Genomic DNA, 21,784 nt, shown 5'->3' on the forward strand with positions numbered 1-21,784 from the left:
AGGATTCTAGCCTCTTTGACCTATGCCACAGCTCACGGCAACGCCAGATCCTTAACCCACTGGGCAAGGCCAGGGATCAAACACATGACCTCATGGTTACTAGCTGGATTGTTTCCACTGCACCACAATGGGAACCCGTCACCCAGATATTAAAGGCAGAACCTTCTAGAGCCCAGGACTGCCATCCCCCGAAGTCCACACTCTTACATGTGCAAGTGGAAGTAGGTCATAGGGTGAGAATGTGGGGGTGGGAGGTGAGTGAGGGTGGAGTCAGGTCCAGGGCTTCCCGGGCCATGCTAAAGAGGGTGGGACATCACAGCCGGAGCTGCCGGCTGAATGCTCTTCTGTTGGCCATTTCAAAATGACAAAACCGACCAAATAGGTAGGAACATCCTTTGAGGCCAAGAATGGGTAAGAAAAGGTCCCAGTTTAACAAAAGAGCCTTGAAGCTAAGAAGTGACCACAGGAGTTCCCATCCTGGCGCAGCAGAAACGAATCCGACGAGGAACCATGAGGTTGCAGGGGGTTGAGGCCTGGCCTCGCTCAGTGGGTTAAGGATCGGGCGTTGCTGTGAGCTGTGGTGTGGGTCACAGATGCGGCTCGGATCCTGAGTTGCTGTGGCTGTGGTATAGGGTGGCAGCTACAACTCTGATTCGACCCCTAGCCTGGGAACCTCCATAGCCTGTGGGTGCAGGGAAAAAAAAAAAAGTGACCACAGACTGCGAGGAAGCTCTAAGTGTTGCCAGTGTAGAAGGAAGCTACCGAGACCGGGAGGCAAGAGGACGCAAAGATGGAGAAAGCAAGGCTTCTTCCAGATTGGATGCCAGTCAGACCCCGGAGAAGCCCATTTCCCATCCACAGCCCAGGCCTGGCTGGTTCCCTTCTAGGGCCTGGGGTTAGTGTGAAATGAGGCTCCTCCACCATGTGCCCCAATATATAAAAGTTCACATCAGGTCAACAAACTGGTAAATAAAATATATTCTCTCCAACTCAGTGAGCTGTACACTTAGAATTTATGTACCTTCCTGTAGGTATACTGCAATAATATGTTTAAAAACCATCCTGTCTGTAGGCCCCTGGTTGCTCAGGGGATTAAGGATCCAGCATTGTCACCGCCATGGCTCTGGTTACAGCTGTGGTGTGGGCTCCATCCCTGGCCCAGGCATGTTCACATGCCATGGGCATGACCCCCCCCCCAAAAAAAATCATTCTATCACCTCATCTTGGTAAAATAGCTCATTCACCACCTGGAAAGCCAGGTTCTCCAGGGCGTTCTGAGCCAGTAAAGCAACATGGAGAGAGCCAGCCCCAGCCCAGAGGCTTGCAGCCCACTCGCCCCCGCTCCACCCCACACTGGACACCCTGACCGGACCTCCCAGTGCCAGCCACAGGCCCTGCAACTGGCCTCCCTTTGACCACTCTCGTCCCTAGGGGCACGCACACCAGCAGCATGGCCTGTGCTGATGGGATGAACCCCAGGCAGAGGTCCGCCAGCCCAGAAGCAGACACACAACCACAGGAGCCAGGCACTTCTGCCTGCCTTGGGTAGACTCCTGAGGACCCAGAGCACAGGAGGCCGGGGTGGGGGTGAGGTGTTGTGGGCGTGATCCCTTGGACCCCAGATTCCTTGTGCTACCGGGAGGGTAGAGCCTTAAGACACCAGAGTAAGACCCTCTAAATTGAAGGGCCTGGCAGGAGCCCTCTGCCCTGGTCTTTGCCTGTGGGTCATAGCACATACAAAAAGATGTGGAGAAGCCAGAGAGAGACCAGGAGAGGGAGAACAAGGTGGTTAAAGGTGTGTGGGAGGCTGGGTCATCTGGGAGGGATTGTTCTGGAAAGGGAAGATTCAGTGAGGAACATGCCCTGGTCCTTTCTTTCTTTCTTTCTTTCTTTCTTTCTGTTTTTTTCTGTCTTCTGTCATTTTAGGGCTGCACTTGTAGCATATGGAGGTTCCCAGGCTAGGGGTCGAATCGGAGCTACAGCTGCCAGCCTACGCCACAGCCACAGCAACGGGGGATCTGAGCTGTGTCTACGATCTACACCACAGCTCACGGCAATGCCGGATCCTTAACCCATTGGGCAGGGACAGGGATTGAACCCGCATTCTCATGGATACTAGTTGGGTTCATTAACCACCGAGCCACGCCGGGAACTCCCACACCCTAGTCCTTGAATGCAAGCTGAAAATCTACTTGATGCTCCTGACTACAAGAGACCAAATGAGAGCATCTGGGCTTGGACTAAGTTAGGAAAGACTGCAGTCAGACCCAAGGAGGAACTTCCTGGCTGTCGAGATGTGGTGTCACTGCAAAGGGCTGTGATGCCTGGTAGGCCTGGATTCAGGCAGTTGGTGGTGTGGTTCAAGCTCTGAGATTTGGCAGCTGTGGAGCCTGGGGCAATGGAAAGGCTTCCTCCTGGCCTCAGTTTCCTCATCTGGAGGATGGGGGCAAGAAGAGTATCTGCGTCCTAAGGCCACTGGGAGGATGCGTTAATGCGTGTGCTGTTTTATCAGCACACACCATACATGACGAATTCTTAGCTGGCTGTTAAATCCTGCCTCCCCCTTTCACTTCCCAGCTCCTTGCTTGGGCTCTGCGAGCCTCGATTTTCTCACAGATAAAACAGGGATGAAGATGTCAATCCCATGTGGCTATTTTAGGTCCAAGGACAGTGCCAAGGTCATGGACTCCATCTTAACCGATAGCTCCTAGCTGATATCCTGACCCATAGCCCCTAGCTGAGGAAAGCTCCAGAATCTCTCCTGCAAAAGCTTCAGTGAAGTTGGAGGACCACTGGGCCTGGGGTTAGGCATTCCCACTTCTGAAATCTAAGGGCTGAAGAGGGCGGTGTCCCTCTAGGATTTTGGGAAGGACCTGGCTGGCAGTGAGGGACCCTTATGCTCATCACATGTGACGTTCAGCCCGGCCTTGTTCTTCCGTCCCACCTGTGTCCACAGTGACGGCCATTCTCATGATGCCTGGGTGGGGGCTGGGAGCAGCCCGGCTGGAGAGACAGGGCAGAGGCTAGTAGGGCATTCTGCCACCTGCAGAATGGCCACAGCAGCCCCGGCTGGCTTCCAGGGGAAGGGGAGGTGGGAGGAACCAGGTATGAAGGGAGCCAGGGAAAGAGGAAAGCCCAACTGGCCGGAAACAAGAGCGTCCAAGAGGAAAATTAGGTACCAACTTCAAGTTTAAAATGAGGCAGATCATAGAGACTTTGGTGGGTTCCCCAAAGTCAAGGTTTTATAGACCTGTGGGGAAAACCTGATGATAAAAGAACAGAAAGAGGGAGTTCCCATTGTGGCTCAGTGGGTTAAGAATCCAACTAGTATCCATGAGGATGTGGGTTCGATTCCTGGCCTTGATTAGTGGCTTAAGGATCCAGGTTGCTGTGGCTGTGGTGCAGGCCAGCAGCTGCAGCTCTGACTGGACCCCTAGCCTTGGAACCTCCATATGTGGCAGGTATGGCCTAAAAGGCAAAAAAAGAAAGAAGGAGAGAAAGAAGGAGAGAGAAAGAAAGAAAGAAGAAAAACAAAGTAATTAAAAGGAAAAAAAATTTTTTGGCCGTGTCCCTGGTATGGGGAAGTTCCTGGGCCAGGGATCAAACCCTCCACAGCAGTGACCAGAGCCACAATGGTGACAATGCCAGATCCTTAACCCACTGTGCCACAAAGGGAACTCCTGAACAGAATTCTTGCAACCCAAATCTATCTGGTCAGGACCAATGCCTCGATACAGCAAAAGGCTTTTTTTTTCTTTTAATTTTAATTTGTGTATGGCTTGTCCTTTCCAGAAAGAATTTGAAATGGCTGATAGCAAATATTCATTCCAAAGACAACAAATATTTATTGAGCATCGACTGTGTATGTGCCAGGCAGAGAAGACAGTGGTGTGGGAGACAGTTGCCTGCCCTCAAGGAACTTCTAACACAAAACACATGGGGTTAAATAACAAAAGGAAAATAGAAAGTTAGGATCAAGGTGAAGAAGACAACCATGCCAAGTCAAGGTCAATACAGGTGCAAGGCTCTGAGCTCATGTTTGACTGAGTTTTCTAACAGCCAGGACTTAAAGGAAACATACTTTAACAGCAAGGAGAAATCATGCTAGCTCCTCAGGGAGAAATCAAGGTGAAGATTTTATTGTAAAGGTCAGGCCAAAAACCATCTGTATCAGAGATACCAACGCAAGAACTGGTTTGAGTGAGAAAGAAGATTCCAGGCGTTCCTGTCGTGGCTCAGCAGTAACGAACCCGACTAGTAACCATGAGGACTCAGGTTCAATCCCTGGCCTCGCTCAGTGGGTTAAGGACCCAGCATTGCCGTAAGCTGTAGTGTAGGTTGCAGACGCAGCTTGGATCTGGTGTGGCTGTGGCTGAGGAATAGCCTGGCAGCTACAGCTTCAATTCAAGCCCTAGCCTGGGAACCTCCATAGGCCATGGGGGTGGCCCTAAAAAGATAAGAAAGAGAAAGAAAGAAAAAAAGAAAGGAAGGGAGGAAGAGGATTCCAGGGAGTTCCCTGGTGGCTCAGTGGGTTAAGGATCTGGTGTTGTCTCTGCTGTGGCACCACAGATTTGATCCCTGACTGTGGAACTTCTGCATGCTGTAGTTTGCCCCCCACCCCCCCCCCAAAAAAAGAAAAAACAGAAAAAGAAAGAGGATTCTGTCCCATTGTTTTCTTGCATGTGTAGGGTGGGGCTGGATGCAAAGGAGCATAAAGGATTAAGTAGAACGAAAAACCTTAAAGCTGGAGGTAACATGAAAGGTCATGCGTCTACCTCTTCCTATTTCACAGGAGAGAAAATAAAGGCCCCGGAAACAGTGATTTGCCCGAGGCCACTCTCCCTCCACCTCCACCCAGGCAACAAAATGCTCACAGGGCCACTACTGCCAGCTTCATATATGTGGAAAGCTTGCACATATGAGACCTTCCAGAGGTTCAGATCTAGTATCATCATCCTCAACAACAAAAGAAATAGTATCAACAAACCCAAAGCAGAAGCTTTCAAGTTGAAATTCAAATACAACCTTGACACAAAGCCACACTATATGAACCGAGGTAGAAAACGATTAAGTGAATTTTGTTCCATGTGGGAAGTCCACTTTTGAGTCTGAAGGGTGCTAGAAGGAAAAGGCTTTGGGCTCAACGGGACATGGTTCAAAGCACAGCCTGAGCCTGACCTGAGTCCACATCTGTAAAATGGGCAGAGTTTTGTTCTAAATCATGATATGTGTATAGGAACCGGCTCTACACACCATCAGCAAATGTAGTGACCCGTTGCTGAATGGGGAAACAAGTCCTGCCAAATGTGATTTTTATTTTATTTTATTTTATTTTGCTTTTTTATTTTTATTTTATTTTTATTTTTAGGGCTGCACCTGTGGCGTATGGGAGTTCCAGGTCGAATTGGAGCTGCAGCTGCCAGCCTATCCACAGCGACTGCAAAGCAGGTTATGAGCCGTATCTGTGACCTACACTGCAGCTCATGGCAATGCCAGATCCTTAACCCACTGAGCAAGGCCAGAGATCGAATCCAAGTCCTCATGGATGCTAGTGGGACTCGTTTCCACCGCGCCACAATGGGAACTCCCCAAATGTGATTTTTAAACTAAAAAACTTGGACACCTAAGGATAGTGTGCACTATGGATATAGGGGGTGGGGGGTGGGGAGAAATAGGACACTGATAGGAAATATTTGCAAATGGAGTTGGGATGGAAAAAATAATTCCAGGGGAATTGCGACCATGGAAGCAAAGCTCACCTCAGCTTCTGGGAAGGCAGCCTATTCACATCAGGGTCGCATCCTCTTGGGTGCCCTCTGAAGCTCAGGGCGGTTAGCCACGTGAGCTGAGAAACGGGAAGCAAGATCAGCAGCCTTTCAAAGTCAGCAGAAGCAATGTGCTCGCCCAGGGATGAGATTTTAATTCATTCCGCTCCTTCAGTCTGTTCACGACACTGTCCACACTCTTAGGACCCTCTTTTGACCCTCTTTTGTCCATGTGCCTTTACAGAGTATATTACAAGCAGCACCAAGCTGTGTTTTTGCTTACTGACCCTCTACCATATGATGGGCAGTGGGAGATAGAATCACGAGGTGACGAAAACGCATCTGCGTCTAGTAGAGGAGCAGAAGTCACCCACAGCCTGGGGGAGAGGATGGTGGGAATAGATGGCATGGCTGGGGATGGAGAAGGAGGGACGACATATGCCCAACGTGGAGGGCAGTGGTTTGGGAATCTAGGAGGGCTTCCCGAAGGAAGAGGCTTTCAATCTGGATCTTGAAGGCAAAATGAAATATCAGCAGTTGAGGGTGGGGAGGGGAGACAGGAGGTGGGGAAGTATGTCCATTTACAGGCACAGAGGTCAGCCTTCCAGTATTTTAATGAACAGGCATGGAGAGATGTTGGGGGGGGTATGAAAAGTATAACTGATGCCAACCCTAGGGTGGCCAACCCTGGGGAGCCTGGGTGCCAGACAAGAAGTGGAGAGCCATGGGAAGCTTGGGAGCAGGGAAGAGACACCCTCAGAAAGCCAGGTCAGGAGTATAAGCGGTGAGGAGTGGGGCAGGATGCAGGAGGCCGGCTCACTCCCACTCCCACAGCCCCTATTTGCATTCTTAATGGGCCCTGCGAGGAGAGATTGGTTTTCCTCGGTGGACCAGCTGGCTCTGGCAGATAAGTGGGACTCTGTGCCCAGGGGCAGGGCGCTTGGTCCTGTTGCTCCCATCCCCCTCACCACCCCTGACTCTCTCTCACACACACACACATACACACACACACACACACACAGTCCTTCCTGTTTTTCCAGCCTAGGTCTCTGAGCTCCTGGTCCCCTCCAGGTGACTAGGATTTCCTGAGGGCCACAGACTCCTGGCCCTTCACGCTCAACCTTCCTCACTTCTGCTCACATCGCCCACCATCGTGTCCTGCTTAGAAACCAGATGCTATGAGCCCAGGTCAGGCCTGTGACCTCTCACTTGCTGGGGTCACCCTAGGCAGGCCCTGCAGCCACCTGACCACCAACCTCTGCCCCCTCCCCTCCGTGCTCCCCAGGGAATCTCCAGACCCCCCCACAGGAAGGAGCTGAGACCCCTGTCCGCGTCCCATTCCTTCCACCTCTGCTGGGAATAACCAAACCCTCAAGCTCAGAGGCTCAGGGGGTCCTGACGGGCCCATCCTTAGCACCTTTGACCAGGGCCTGACTCCTACCCCCCTTTCCGGTAGGACTAGCAGTGAGAGTCCTCTCTGGAAAGAGCCTGATGCTTCTCAAGGGCTTTCATAAGGATCCTTCCTTCTGGAGTTCCTGGCATGTCTCAGTGTAATGAACCCAAATAGTATCCATGAGGATGTGGGTTCAATCCCTGGTCCCACTCAGTGGGTTAAGGATCCGGCATTTCTGTGAGCTGTGGTGTAGGTCATAGACGCGGCTCCGATCCTGCATTGCTGTAGCTGTGGTGTAGGCCGCTGCAGCTCCAGTTCGACCCCTAGCCTGGGAACTTCCAGGTGCCGAAGGTGTGGCCCTAAAAAAAAAAAAAAAAAAAAAAAAAATAGGAAAAAAAAAAGGTCCTTGCTTCTGAAGCTCCTAGCAGCCCTGCAGGTAGGAAGGGCAAGTGGCTTTGTTATCATTGGCCATTTTGCAGATGAGAAAACTGAGGCCTGACAGGTAAGAGACTCACCCATGATCTCACAGTTATTTGAGTGTAGTTTTGTGCTCGCTCTCCCCACCCTGCCCTGAGGGCATCTCTCAGTGACCACCCGCCTTTCACCAGATGCAGATAATCCAAATAGCTGGAAGTCCAAGGCCAGCAGCTTGTCCAACTCCCTATTTACTGAGGCTCAGAACAGCCAAGGGACTTGTCTAATGTCACACGGCAACTAGCGGCAAAGCCAGATCTCGGGTCCCCTAACTCCCTGCCCAGAAACCCCCACCACCCACACTGCCCCCTCTTGTCTCTGAACACACTTCCCTGAGATGTATGGGTGTGCCTGACATTTCTGGAATTCACTCCATGCACAGAATGAGGCCATTTTGAGAAGGGCTGCCTCAGGGGGAACCAGAGAGCTGTCTAGTGTCCCCATCCTGACCCCTGCCAACTCCTCCCGGCTGTACACGCCAAGCTGCAAACAGATAAACAGACTCCATTGGCCTGGGCTCCCCTACCCCCTGCCCCGACGCACCTTTCAGGCCTCAAGAACCAGAGGCGGAGGTTTGGAGTTTCAAAGCCTCGATGGAGACTGCGTGGGTCAGTGTCCACGGCGGGGATCCACCTGTCGCCACAGCAAGTGACAGACAGAATGGGGGCAGCTTGTCAACAGCGCAGAAGTGATTTTAGCTTTAGTACTTGAATTGTGGTGACTGAGACATTAGTTTAATGTGAGGAGAGGAAACGTTCTCTCCCGCCAATATAAGGCTGACCCTGCCTGGAGAACCTTCTAGATCTAAGGCAGCCACTGGGTCACATACCACGAGTCCCCTGATGCCAAAGGACTGGGTTTCAACCTCTAAGCAAAGAGCCAGGTCCCCAGCCCCCAGCCCATGGCCCCCTGAGAACCGAGCAACAGAAGAGGGGGTGAACTTGAGGGAAGGGCCAGCAAGCAGCAGTAGGATAGGGCGCTAGAGGGAAAGAGTGGGGCTGTGCCCTCAGGAAGATTCTAGAAACCCTCTGCCTCAGTGGGTTAGCTACTCAATTGCCCGGGAGCAGGGAGGAGATCAAGCGACTTTTCCCAGGGGGGCCTGTTTCCCGGCCCCCTCTGCATCCCAGACGCCCCTGCAGGAGTCCCAGGAGGTGGGACGCTGGCCTCTTCCCTTTTTCTCCACCTGCTCTATTCCCAGAAGCTCTGCCTGCTCCCCAGCCTAGTCTCCCTCTTCCCCACGAGACAGAGGACCCTGCTTGGAGTTGGGGCAGCTCCAGGGACAAGGCCTGGAGGGGGAGGGGGTAGAAGTCGCTCCCCTGCTGCCGCCCCACTCATACCTCCACCCCCCAAAGAATGTAATTAAGCAGCAGGCCTCTGCCAGGAGCCAAGCTTTCTGCCTTCCGTCTATAAATCACCTTCTGAATCATCTCTCAGCTCCTGGAGGAGTAACTTCTGCTCGGGCTGCTCCAGGCGGCCCCAGTGCCACTCCCCCCACCCCTTCCAGTCTGCCTCTCCCACCCCTCCCCGGCCCAGCTTGAAGTGGCTCCAGGTCCCAGATGGAAATGACAGTGGCTACAAGAGTCAAAACTGGGGGATGCGAGTAGGGTTAGGAGAGACTGTGGTGCCTTCTCTGCCCTCCCCACTCCCTTCCTGGGCAGGTGAAGGGCAGGAAGTTAGCCTGGTCTAGCTTTCTCAGGTTAAACAGAAAGCTACAGGCTCACAGTCACCAGTACCTAGTAAAGTGGGGCAAGGTAGCTCTGAGCATATAGAGAAAACAGAGTCAGGTGGGGCCAACCTGGGAGGACTTCTTGGAAGAGGCAAGTTTAGGTCCAAGACTTAAAAGAGTCAAAATAGCTTACAGACAGAAGGTGAAAATAATATGTTTTATGGTCCTTCTTGTGTGCCAGGCATTATTCACGCTTCTAATTTTTTTTTTTTTTAGGGCCACACCTGCGACATATGGAAATTCCCAGGCTAGGGGTCGAATCAGAGATGCAGCCTCTAGCCTACACCACAGCCACGGCAACACAGGATCCGAGCCTCGTCTGCGACCTACACCGCAGCTCACCACAATGCTGGATCCTTAACCCACTGAGTGAGGCCAGGGATCAAACCCGCGTCCTCATGGATGCTAGTTGGGTTGGTTACCACTGTGCTATGACAGAACTCCTATTCACTCATTTACTCTTCAGGTAGAAACAATCACTTTTCTCCTTTTACAGATGGAGAAACTGAGGCTTGGAGAGGTTAACTTGCCCTAGGTTGCCAAGGTAACACAAGAGTATGAGGGTAGACAGCCTGGCTCCAAAGGAACGTGAGTGTTTGCGGAAAATGAGGTTTGGAGGTGCAAGCAGGTGGGGTTGGCAGTAGTAGAGCAGCCAGCTTTGGGATTTAGTTCAGGTCGAGGCCACAGAATGGAAGGCCTGGGCTACCTAAGGCAGACTCTGGCTGTCTGAGTAGGCCCACGAGGGGTGGGGGAGGAAGGCTCAAGGGGATGTGGGGGGGAGGGTAGCCGGGGGTGGGGGGTGTTGGGGGAGTGGCACTGGAGCCACCTGGAGCTCCTGGCTTTACAGCTGTGAATCAGTCCCTGCCATAGCTCTGCAGACTACAAGTCAGAAGGGATCCTTCAGGCAGGTCAAGAAAAATGAAGCTCAGAGGGAGACAGGGGCTTCAAGCACAGAAAAGGAAAAGGGCTCATCCTAAGTCACACAGCCAAACTCAGACACGGGTCTCTCCACTCAGGCTCTACCACTTCCTGGCACACAGGTAACATGAGTGTGTAGCTCTAAGATCGGGCTGGCCCTCTGAGCAAGGGGTTAGGCTGACCTTCTCCCCTAAGCAGGGGCAACAGGGAGAGAATGTTCTTTCCCTCCTCGGTGGCTTTAAAAGGATTCTGTGGCTCACGGCAGGGAGGGTGGAAAAGGCTAGAAGACCAGGTCTCCCTCAAGCCCCGGGCTGGCTGTGTTCTGAGCCAGAAAGGGCCTCCTTTTTCCCACTTTCCCTGGAAGGGTCTGTTAAGCTACATTCGTCCCTGAGAAGAGCCGCTTCTCCTGCCCAGACCCAGAAGAGACCCAGTCCCAAAGTCTAGAGAAAACCCCAAGGTCAGAGTTCCCCTCCGCCACCTTGTGTCCATAATATCTTCTCAGTCCTGCATCTGCCCGAGTACCATTCAGGTTTACCAGCATCAAGTTCTAGAGTAGGCAGGATGGGAGATGCTGGCTTGGCTGAGTCTATCCTTTGGGGATTTCCACCTAGAGCCCTCTCTGTCTGCCTCAGTTTCTCCCCCTGTACCAGTGATTGAGCAAAGCACCCGGATGCCAGAAGGTGTGGGTACTGGCAGGGTCGGGCTGGGTCGGCCAGTGGGGAAAGCTGCAGAGGGGGCGGGGAGAGCGCTCGCTAAAGGACTTGGCACCGCAGTCCAGCTCCTACCTCTTTCGACCTCCTCCAAAAAGTCTTCCCACCAAGCAGCTGTCCAGAACCTTCCTGGACCATAGGTCCTCAGGATACCGGGGGTGAGGAGGATGCTCAGGGCTCAGATGCCACTGTCATCTCTTGGCCCCAGAGCTGTTGATAAAATGCTCTGAGATTCTGAGAGAACGTTCCCTGACCGCAACCCCTTCCCCCCACCTGGCCCCACATAGTAAAGCAGGTTCTTTCAAGAACATAACTCAGCTCCAGGCTCTTGGCAGTATAATAACATTTGACCTGCATTTTTTGTTTGTTTGTTTGTTTGTTAAAGCAAAATGTGGTCCCCTCAGAAGAATATAAACAGATCGGCAACCGAATTTGCTCCCTTTGGCCAGCAAGCCCCGCCCACAATGGGGGGAGGGTGGGCAGGAGGGCTGTTAACTCCCTTCCAAGAGACCTGGATTAATTTCTCCACCAAATCCTCCAGGGTAAGGCCTGCCCTGGAAGGGAGACCCCCGGGTTAAAGCCTGGCCATCCGATCTGGTATCTGCCCATCGGTCTGTCTGTCTGTCTGTCTGCCTGTGGGATCCACAGCCTCCAGCCAGCTAAGCGCCTCGCCAGCCCCAACCCCAGCCCCAGCCCCAGCCCCAGCCCCAGCCAGCTGTAATTCCGGCCTGTTACAAGTGTTAACACCTGGCCTGGGGCCTTCCTCCCCCGCAGTCCCAGGTGCCTCCCTGGGCCCAGCCCACTGACCCCCGCGGGGTTTGACTGAACATGTTCACAAGCCTGTGAAAGGCAGTGGGTGGAGGTGGGAGTGCAGCGGGGGAGACAGCGGAACCTCTGACGGATGGGGAAACTGAGGCAGGACTTAGGGCAAGGGCTTGAGAGGGGCGATGGCCCCCAGGATGGGGGGAGAGAGGATGCAGATGGTCTTATTTCACAGCTCACTGTCCTTGACTTCTGCTGAGCACTTTCACCCAAGCTGTGAAGCAGGGCGGGCGGGCTGGTGATTCCTGAGCGAAAAAGTGAGGAAACAGAGGCCCAGAGGGGTGTGTCACACAGAGGCGACCCCCAACACAGGCCCCTTCCGTCAGGGCCTCCGCCTCTGGAATGCAGCAGGCACTAGGTTGGGCCCTAAGAAGATAGTTCACTTTTCCCCCAAGAAGGAGAAGAAAGACAAGTTCCTCCACCAGGCGCTAACTGGGACTGACAAGAAGAATTATAGAAATCAGTGCCGCTGCCACGGCTTCCTGTCCCAGCTCCGCCACTATCTGGTTGCAAGGCCCTGGAGCTCATCTCTTCCTTCCCTGAATCTCCGTCAGAGGCCCCTTGCAGCTCGGCCTTCTGGTCTACCTTCTCTGAGCGCTGGGGCCTTAGCCATGCAGGACACTGGGGGTGGGGGTGCCCTCCTCAAGGGGTAGCACAGACAGAAGGCCCAGCTAAATGACTTCCCCTTGAAGTTCCTCCTAGGGAACGTGTAAGCTGGGGAAGTTTGGGGGGGTGGGCAAAGAGGGCAGGCCGTGATGGGCTAAAGGGCTGGAATCTGGCTGCCCTAGGGACAGAGTAGGCACAGGAATCTGGGGCCTGTCTACTCCACTGTCCCTGTCCCAGCCCTGGCCTCCTGCCCTGGCCCCGAGAATGGGACTCACTCACCACCCTAACTCCAAGACCAAAGACAAACAGCGTACGATGGGAGGGCTGGTGACCATAGTCCTTAGCCAGACAGGACAAGCATGTGCCACGCTCTGCCCCCTTACCCCCAACCCATGCTGCTCAGCCAGGGATCCCAGGTCGTCGTGTCCCTTCCAGCTTCCTTGTTAGACCCTTGTCTCCTTCCGAACCGTCCCTCCAGGACCATGGATGCCCACCAAGCATCAAGCTTGAGATGTCATTCCCACTTACAGGTCATATGTCTACAAATATATCCATAGCCGTAGGCCCAGCCGCGGTCATTGGCACTGAGGACAGGGTCACAGGTAGACCCAGACACAGCTCTCACACTCATATTTACAAGCACAATCAGGTCATGGCCATGAGCGCAGAGAGCCATGCACAAAGACATCTGTGGAGCTTTCCCCTTAGACTGTGACGAAGACATGTGCGTGCGCACACACGCACGCACACACATACACACACCACTCACACGCCCAGTCATGAACACAGTCACGCAGTGTCACGAGCACACACAAGTGCTGACCTCTACCTGGGCAGAGATACTGCTAGACTTCGTCTCTCTGTCTCTCTCTCTCTCTCTCTCTCACACACACCCCCCCCCCACCCCCGGAGAATCAGCGTTGCTGACACTTGTATGCAGAGACCCAGCACACCTGGTCACTGGCCATGGATACCCCAGGCACAGCTCACCCAAGTTCACATCCACAGTCCCCCAGTTGCAGGCAGAGACACTCCCTCATACGGAAGCACACTAGTGTGCAGATGACACTCCTTAGGGTCATAGACCTAAAACACACGCACACACACACAAACCTCTTGGCTCAGACAAAGCAGCATCCCTGTCCCCCTAACCCCCAAACAAGCCATTTGTCCAGCATTACGTTAAGATCAACGTCCAGGTTTTTCCAACATCTTCCTTTTGGGTGGTCCCTGTCTAATGCTCCCCAATACACCATACACCCCCTCCCCCCCAGCTCTGCCCCAGGAAGCACCCTTGTCCAGTTCAAAGGGTAGGGGAACCCGGTCTTTCCTCTTGGTTCCTACAGCCCATGGGAAGCCTTCTCTTCCCACCCTCCCCGCCCACCCCAAGGTCCCCGTGAAAGCGACGAACGGCATGGCCTTGGCCAGGGGATGGGAAGAAGGTTGGGAAGGGCCAGTGAGGCAGAACTGGTTTCTGCAGCAGCCCTCCCCACAGCCAGCAAAGCCCCCAACCCAGGATCCCTGGCTTCCTCGGGCACCCCATGGACTTCTTTATGTACAGGAGGCCTCAGGCCAGCCCGCCGCCACAGGAAGGATGGGCTGGGCAGAAGAAAGACTTCCCCTTGGGTGTCCATCCTGGGAGCAACTCTCAGTACCCTCTAAATGGAGACCCTTGGCCGTGCTCTGCTCTCATCTCCATGCCCCCCCCAATACCCAGACACAAATGCTGCCACCCCCAAACAGCTGGAGACCGACCTGGGGTGTGGCCCCCAGATCTCCTGGCTCTGCTCCCCCATACCCAGCTGGGCAGGGGGTGAAAAGGTAGGGAAAAGGGACACACGCAGGTGGTACTCCTCCCTGACTTTTGTCGCAGGGCCCCAGACCCTCTGCTTACTAACAGATCCCAAATTCTCCCTCCTCACGCCCCCTCCCTCCCCAAGGACAAGGCTCTCCTACATCCAGGAGGGGAAGATTCTTTAATTAAAGTTTTCCGGAATGCAGGGGGCTGGAGACTAAGGAGAGGCGGGGTGTGATTTAGAGGACTGGTTTCAGTGTGTCTTTCCCCTCTGGCCTCTGGGACCTGCCGGGTGGCGATGAGGCCGCTTGGAAAACAAGGGGACTCCCTGGAACTAGGGCTCCCGAAGGGCTGTTTATTCCAGGCCGGTTCCCCCATAGACGCACCCCCCCCAAAAAAAAAATCCACCGCGCCTGGTTTCCCAGCCTTATTTACTAAAAATGTCTTTTGTATCCGCATTTCTCAGGGACGGAATCCTCCTCTCCCTCTCTCTCTTTCTCCTCGGCCCTCGGTTTTCCAAAAGGAACGAATTTGACATGGAGAATTGGGGTTTTGGTCAAAGAACAAACCCACCCCCTCCCAACCAACTACATTTTCAAGAAGCCCTGCTTTCGCCAGGATGGACAAGCAAGAAATGAATTAAATCCGAATTCAATGGCATCTCCGATCAGCAAATACCATATTCACTTCTGAGGCTCAAGATTAATCTAGAGCAGAGTGGGGAGAATCTGATGAAATCCCACCCCCCACTACCCTGCCCCAGGGATCCCTGAAGCCACTGGGGTCTAAAATATGAAGACACCGGGGGGTTATTGTGGAGAAATCTCTTGATGGAGGCGCCTGCAGAGGTGGGGGTGGAATGCCCATGAAGACCCCAAAATGGAGAAGAGGAGTGGCTGGGCCCCAGGGACATCGCTGGGTTTCCAGAAACCCAACTGCAAGCAAATGGAGGGTCTTCGGGGGGCCCCCCAGATTGGGACGGGTGGAGGCTTAGGATCTAAGAATAAGAGACCTTCTGAGACGGGAAAGTCCTCCAGCCTCCGCAGCGAGTAGCAGGGAAAATGGTGATTATCAGAGAAGCCAGGAGTTGGATTCTGAAGGCGACACCAGCAGAAAATCCAGGGGGGTAAGCGAGTAGGGGGCTGGAGGGAGGTAAGAAGAAAGGAGCCCCAGCCCTGCCGCAGCCCACCCCCAGCTGGCGCCCCCCACCTCCCTGGGGCTCCGCGGAGAAATCGGGCCGCGGTCAGATGAGAGGCGAGTCTTACCACCAAATTGGGTAGCCGGCGAGGACCCTGGTGCCACAGAGCAGGAGGCCGAGGAGCAGCCCGAGCAGGTGGGGCTCCATTAGAAGCAGCGCCGAGGAGGAAGTTTGCCCGCGACCATGAAGAGGGGGAGCGACGCCCCCAATAGTTGGAACAAAGTCCACTTGAGATTGGAAATGACTTTCGGGCTTGTCAGAAGCGCACCTCCACCCGCAGCGGCCCCCCTCCCGAGCCCAGCGCGGAGCAGCCGGGTTTGAGGATGTCAGCGAGCAGCCAATCAGCGCCCGCGGCCTAAGGTAAGAGATGAGTCTGTAGTTCAGCCTGTCAATCACGCGCCCCTCCCGCCCGGCCCACGAGTCGGGCTCCGGGAAGGGCATCGCCCAGCAAACTTGGGCAAAGCCTGCGCCCCTGATACAGCGGGAACTTGGGGGGACCCGGCACGTTGGACCCTTTGCTGGTCCGGCACCGCCGCGCCCCCGGCCAGCCAGGTTCAGAGAGCTGCGGCTTTGCCGGGGGCGTTCACGTGGTGCCGGGCTGGCGTGGGTATTGATGGGTGGCTCCTTTTCTCTCCGGGGGCCCCTGACCTCTTGGGACTCGGACCCGTGAGGGATGGAGAGTAGAAAGCACAGGGATGTTTCCAGAAGCTTCGCTCGGGCAGGACAGGATCGGAGGGTCTCGGAGGGGTTTGGGAAATGCAACCCCCTCCCAACCTCCCGAGCCCGCGAGCCGGCTGGCCCCTCGACCCGGCCGCGGGAGGTCTCTTCCCGGGTGTCTGAGAGGCGCGCGGAAGGGTCCGCGAAGGCTCAAAGGTCTGGCTGCGGGCGGCGCCGGGGGACAGAGCCGAGTGTCATTTGAGTCTTTTGTCAGGGATCAGATCGGTATCGGGACCTCCTGCTGCCTTTGCATTTCCTGCAACTGACACCAGCCGGCCAGTTGCATTTCCTGCGCGCGGAGCGGGGTCACTTTCTCCTCCTCGAGGGGTTCAGGCCCGGCCTCCTGCTCAGGTCAGAAGGACGACCCGCAGGATTGTGGATGAACGGTTTGGGGCTCGTGAAACGCGGCGGCTCCAACGGGGAGCAACTGGGGTCCTCTGCGGACATCACTGCCGTCAAGACCCCCTTCCCTGTTTAACTCTCCCTCCTGAGGCCCTAGGCGCCAACCTAGGGTTTGGTGATAAACCCCCTTCCCCTGTGTGGACACCAAATGTATGTATGTCACCCTTTGCCATAGGAAAAAAAGTCCTTCCAAGGCCTCTGTGGGTTCTTTCCTCTCTCCCCCGAGTCAAGGAATGAGGTCTGCCTTGAGTGGTGCAAGGTTGAAGCCAGATTTGGGGGGCACTGACTCCTGTCAGCTGGGTGCCTGCCCCCCAACCCTGCTCCCAAGCCACTCAAGGCCCCCAGAGGCCCTGGAGCATCCTTGGGCCTAGGGCAAAGAAAGCAAGGCCAGTGAGAGGGTTTGAGGGCTGTGGCTCCTGGAACTGCGGCAGAAGGGGCAGCGAATAAGCCCACCCCCAGTGCTTCGAGGCGGGGGAATGGCGGGCTCTCCACCAGGTGGGGGCATAGCTGGAGGAAGTCCGCGCCAGGGGGCCAGACATTCCTGGCCTTTGATCTGGGCCACCCATGCCCATAGCTCGAACCCACTGCTCCTGCCCATCCTGGGAGCTCTCTCTGCAAAAGGCTGCGATGGGCGCAGGGAGCTCGGAAAACTGGCCTGGGGGCATCAAGGGTCGGGAGAGCCGCCTGGGCTTGCCACGGCTTCTGCCGCGTTCCTAGCCCGGTGCTCGACTGGAGGGGGTGGGGGGGTGGAGATGAAAGAGAGGAGGGGAGGGAAGAGGAGAAACGGGAGAGACAGAGTCGTGAAAAGCGAGAGAGAGAGAGAGAGAGAGAGCGCACCAGCAAGGGCGAGAGAAAGAGAGAGAGAGACGGAAAGAAAGAGAGAAAGAGAGAAAGAGGGAGGGGAGACTAGCTGAAGGAGCCAAGAAGAAAAAAGGGGAAGGAAGAGGAGGGAGAGGCAGAGATGGGGAGAGATGAACAAGGCAAAGAGAAAGCCCCAACCTGCGTGGGACAGTGGACGGGGCGGAGGCTGTGGAGATGGGGACTTTTAGAGATGGCCCTGTGCTGGGCTGGTTCTGGGGCATCTGGAAATGGGTCGATTCACCTGGAAAGGGGGTTGCAGAGGCTTTGCCATTGTCCCCAACCACAGAGCGCCAGGGCCCTGACTCTAGGGGAAGCGGGCCCTCCACTCACACCTTTCACAGCCTGCTAAGTCCTCCCTGGTGTTCTGTCCTTCCCGGGGGCTGGGGGGGGTGCGGGGGCTCTCAGCTGGTTTTCTGATCAGATGTGCCTGCTGCCTGACAGTTTGGGGGACTCCGGAGCCCCACAATCATCTTTCTGAGTGCACTGAGGAGGGCTACCCTTTCCCGACCACCCAGACACTACTGAGCGGCCAGGAGGCAGGGAATGGACTAGATGACCCCTTTGGGGCCATTTCTTGGTTCCAAGATTCCATAGGTGCCAGCCCTGGAGGTGGGGGCAAAAGATCCCAGAGGTGGGGTGGGGATTGACTGAGACTCACCCAGACAGGGGTTCTGGGTGCGTAGGCAGGGCTGGCTGTTCCCTGAAGGCTCGTATTCCAATGCCTCCTCCAGGCAGCCCGGGTGCACCTGGAAACCCCAGGCTGGGTTGTGAGCATGGGGCAGGGACTGGAAGAGAGGGACACACAAGTGGGTGGAATCCCGGACTTTTGCTCGCTTCGCAGTCTGAGGTAGTACAGAAGGAGAGAACTAGAGGGGCGTTGTGGGAACCGCTGGTGGCCCCCGCAAGGTGCCCTGGAGAATGGAAGCTGTGCGGGGATTTCCCCCACTTGAAAGCTCCCCAGAGGAGAGGGTTCCTGAGCCCTTTTCCCTCCCCTGCCAGGTGTCCTTCCTTCAACACAGGCTTAATTTTCTTCCTCCTGCGGGCCCAACGCTGTCGGCGGGAACAGGGGAATGGTCCCTGCCCGGGAGGGAGAGCCACCCCCAGCCACGTGTCACAAACGAAAGCACCCTCTCCCTACTAGGCACCCAAATCGCACGATGAGTTGCACTCGATGGGAAAAGCGTTAAATCCACTCCAAGGCCAGCCAAGGTGGGTAAGGTGGCTGCAACCCGACGTTGGACCCCAAGCCCTCCGCCTGTGCGGGAGGGTGATCCCTTGAAAGGGGTCTGGGGACTGAGGGGTGGCACGTGGGAAGCACTCTGTGTTGGGTCTGTGGATGTGGGGGACCTCGGACCTGCCGAGTGACTGCCCTTCCCCAGCCCACCCCAGCCCTCGAGCGGCCCCCGGTTCCTTTTGACATGCGCTTCCCCGGGGCACGCAGTCGGCCGCTGTGTATTCAGCACGGCTTGACCCGGCCCCCTGCCGAGGCTCCGCGGAGACAAAGGGCCGGGCGGCCGGGCCTCCGCCCGCCCGCAGGGGGCTGCCCGTCTGTTGCGGGGAGGGAGGAGGACATTGTCCATCCAGCGCTGGGCATTTCACTTTTGCTTGGAACATGCCCTAAGGCTGCTGGAGCCCAGGAGCCAGGATCCCCAGACCGGCCTGGGGAGGATGAAGGGAGAGGTAAAAGCGGCTGCGGGCGGCTGCAGCAACGAGTGCGGAAGGCCTGCAACCTCGCGACACCGGCAGGGAACCGCATCAAGGGGGAGCGTGGGGGCGACCGCCACGGTCTCAGAGCCAGAGAGAGGGGCTTTTCACGTTACCCCAAGAGCTACAGGAGTCACAGAACAGGTTGAAGTGAGTTCCTTGGAAGCCACTAGAAAGCTAGACAACCGGAGAGGGCATCCTGGAGGAAGATGGGCCCTAGTATGGGTGGTTGGCGCAGGAATTAAAATTAAAGAAAATTAACCCATCAAGATTTCTTTAAACTAACCAGTGTACAGGCAGCGTTCTGGAAATGCCGGAAGCCTGCACCAGACAAACACAGAGGTGAGCCGAGCCGCAAATGCCAGCCGAACGCAGAAAGGCGCCCTGGAGCCCGCCGGCCTCTGAGTCGCCCGGCCCCGGCGCGCCCTCTAGCGGTGGTGCTGATAATAAGGCAGGAAGTCTGTAGGCGCTGAAGCGGGCCCCGCCCCGCGCCCACGCCCGCTGGCTGGGAACCAGAGCCTTTGTTGGTGAGCAGCCTGGATCTTTAGGGATCCTGGTTAAGTAGGCATCCTCCAGAGTGAGTGCCTTTAATCTACATCTCAATCCCCGAGCTAAGCTGAGGATAAGGTGTGCGTGGCTTCAGGCTCCCCTCACCTCCCTACCCAGGTGGCTCCCTTGGGAAGGCGGGCAGGGCCCCAAATACGGGACCCTGGTGCCTTTTGTAAGGCGTGGGCTCGCACTCTGGGCATCCGCAGGCAGGGATCCCGCGACTGCCTCAACCTTGTGTCAAGATTTGGGAGGCTGCAAGTGATAGGATGATGTCACCGTCCTTCCTGGCCCGGCCCACCTGCACCCCAAGATCACAGGTGTCACTTGTGGGGCCGTAAGAGGTTTTCCCTGTCACTGTAATTCCTCCTGTCCTGGTCATCACTAGTTCCCCAAGGGCATTTTGGAAAGTGATTTGGGGCCAAAGTTCTTGAGAAGGGAGAGAGCAACAGAAAAACGAGGTGGAGGCACCACTGGCCAGCTCCCTGTTATCTCTGAGCCTCCCCTATTCCATCCGGGGTGGAGATAATACTTTACATCTCATAGGGAGTTGTCAGCGTTAAATGAGAACCGTACTGACAGAATGCCAGACCGCGGTTGGTGAATAATAAATATTGGATTTCCTTCTTCTCTTAGGGGCTGAGGAATAAGTAGCTGTCTTGGGTTGCTCCTTCTGCCCCTGACAGCCTCGGCTAAGCTGCTCCTCATGCGCCCAGGAACCTCCTCCAGAAGGATTTATCCAGGAAAATCTTGTCTGACATCCCAACTTGAGACCTACAGCAAAATCTCTCCTTTTTTTTTTTTTTTTTTTTTTTTGACTATGCACGTGGCATGTGGCAGTTCCCAGGACAGAGATCCAGAGATCGAACTGGAGCCACAGCAGCAACCCAAGCCTCTGCAGTAACAACACCAGATCCTTAACCTGCTGCACCACAAGAGAACTCCTGAAAAATCTCCCCTTTAGAGAGAGTGCCCTCCCCCATACCACTAGCTGCTCTTGTCTGTCTGGGCCTCTTATTCCACTTTATTTTTCTGCATAGACCTGAACACTGCCCTTCTATTCCATATATTCCATATCAAAAGTATCTGTTAAGTTGCCCACTTCATGTCTCTTTCCTACTCTAAAATCTAAGTTCTGCTGAAGCTCCAGCACCCAGAGCAGGGTCTGGCACGGAGCAGGCCCATTATAAACACTGCTGTTGACTGGCCGAGGGAGGAGGCTGAGGCCGAGGCCTCTGATGGGGAGTGGGGACCACGGTCTGAGTTCCTGATGATCTTTTGGGGCCCCCATCTTGAGTAGACCTTGGCACCTAGAATTCCCCAGCCACCCCAGCCACCCCACTCTGGTTCTGGGCTCCTTCTTCCCTCTCAGATGACCCCTGCACTGCCTAAGCACGCGCTGATATCAGGGGCTGCAGCCCGCTGAGAAGTTGCTGCTGCACAGGACACTTGGGGCTTGGTGAGCCCAGGGCTGCCAGCCCCCCTCTCTGCTGCTCTTTCCCTTCCTCACTTTCCCTTTCTTTCTTCTCTCAGTCTCTTCCCATCCTTCTTTATTCTACCTCTGCCTTGGAGCCCGGATCCCCCACCCACGCATGTCCGAGGCCTTGGTGCTCTGACCCAAGGTCACTTCCTGCCCAGGGAAGCGCTCCTTCCCTGGGGAAGGAGAGCCAGCCCTCTATGTGGCCATCTGTGTGTGGCCACCTGTGAGTGGCTGATGGGGTTGCTCTTGGTCAGGACTGTCCCTCCCAGTTTTCCCTCCACTCCCTGAGGAATGGGACATAGCCAAGTGGGGGACAGAAGAGCCCATCTCTGCTTTCTTCTGGGCTCCAGGGCAGGAAAGCGTTTCTGTTTTTCACATCACCCACCAACATGTGCTTCATGCTTGCCATGGGCAAAGCCTGGGGCTGAGCTCTCGAGGTGGAGTGGTCCATCCTCAGGGAGACTCCAGGAGCACAGCAGGTGCTCTGTGCATGGGGGAGAGGGGATGGCTCATTCATTTAACCCATTGTCATAGAGCACAGGGTTGGGGGCTGATGACCAAAAACAGTGCAGGTTTTGGCTTTGCCATCTGTAGGGGAGACAGTCACCCAACAGATGATCAAATAGATGTTTCCTTTAAAACCGAGATAAGATCCGTGAAGGTTATT

At 55.3% G+C, this 21,784-nt stretch overlaps 1 protein-coding gene across 1 annotated transcript in view; it reads right to left on the bottom strand.

Annotated features, from left to right (window-relative positions):
- The window catches only part of WNT3 (Wnt family member 3), a 53,907-nt gene extending 38,044 nt beyond the window's left edge, over positions 1-15,863 (bottom strand). Inside the window, exon 1 of the mRNA XM_013980865.2 lies at positions 15,475-15,863. Within this exon, the coding sequence (XP_013836319.2) occupies positions 15,475-15,848 (374 nt within the window). The 5' untranslated portion in view covers positions 15,849-15,863. The remainder of the gene's footprint in view (positions 1-15,474) is intronic.

Source organism: Sus scrofa, chromosome 12, assembly GCF_000003025.6.
Source record: "Sus scrofa isolate TJ Tabasco breed Duroc chromosome 12, Sscrofa11.1, whole genome shotgun sequence".
Classification (NCBI taxonomy): domain Eukaryota; kingdom Metazoa; phylum Chordata; class Mammalia; order Artiodactyla; family Suidae; genus Sus; species Sus scrofa.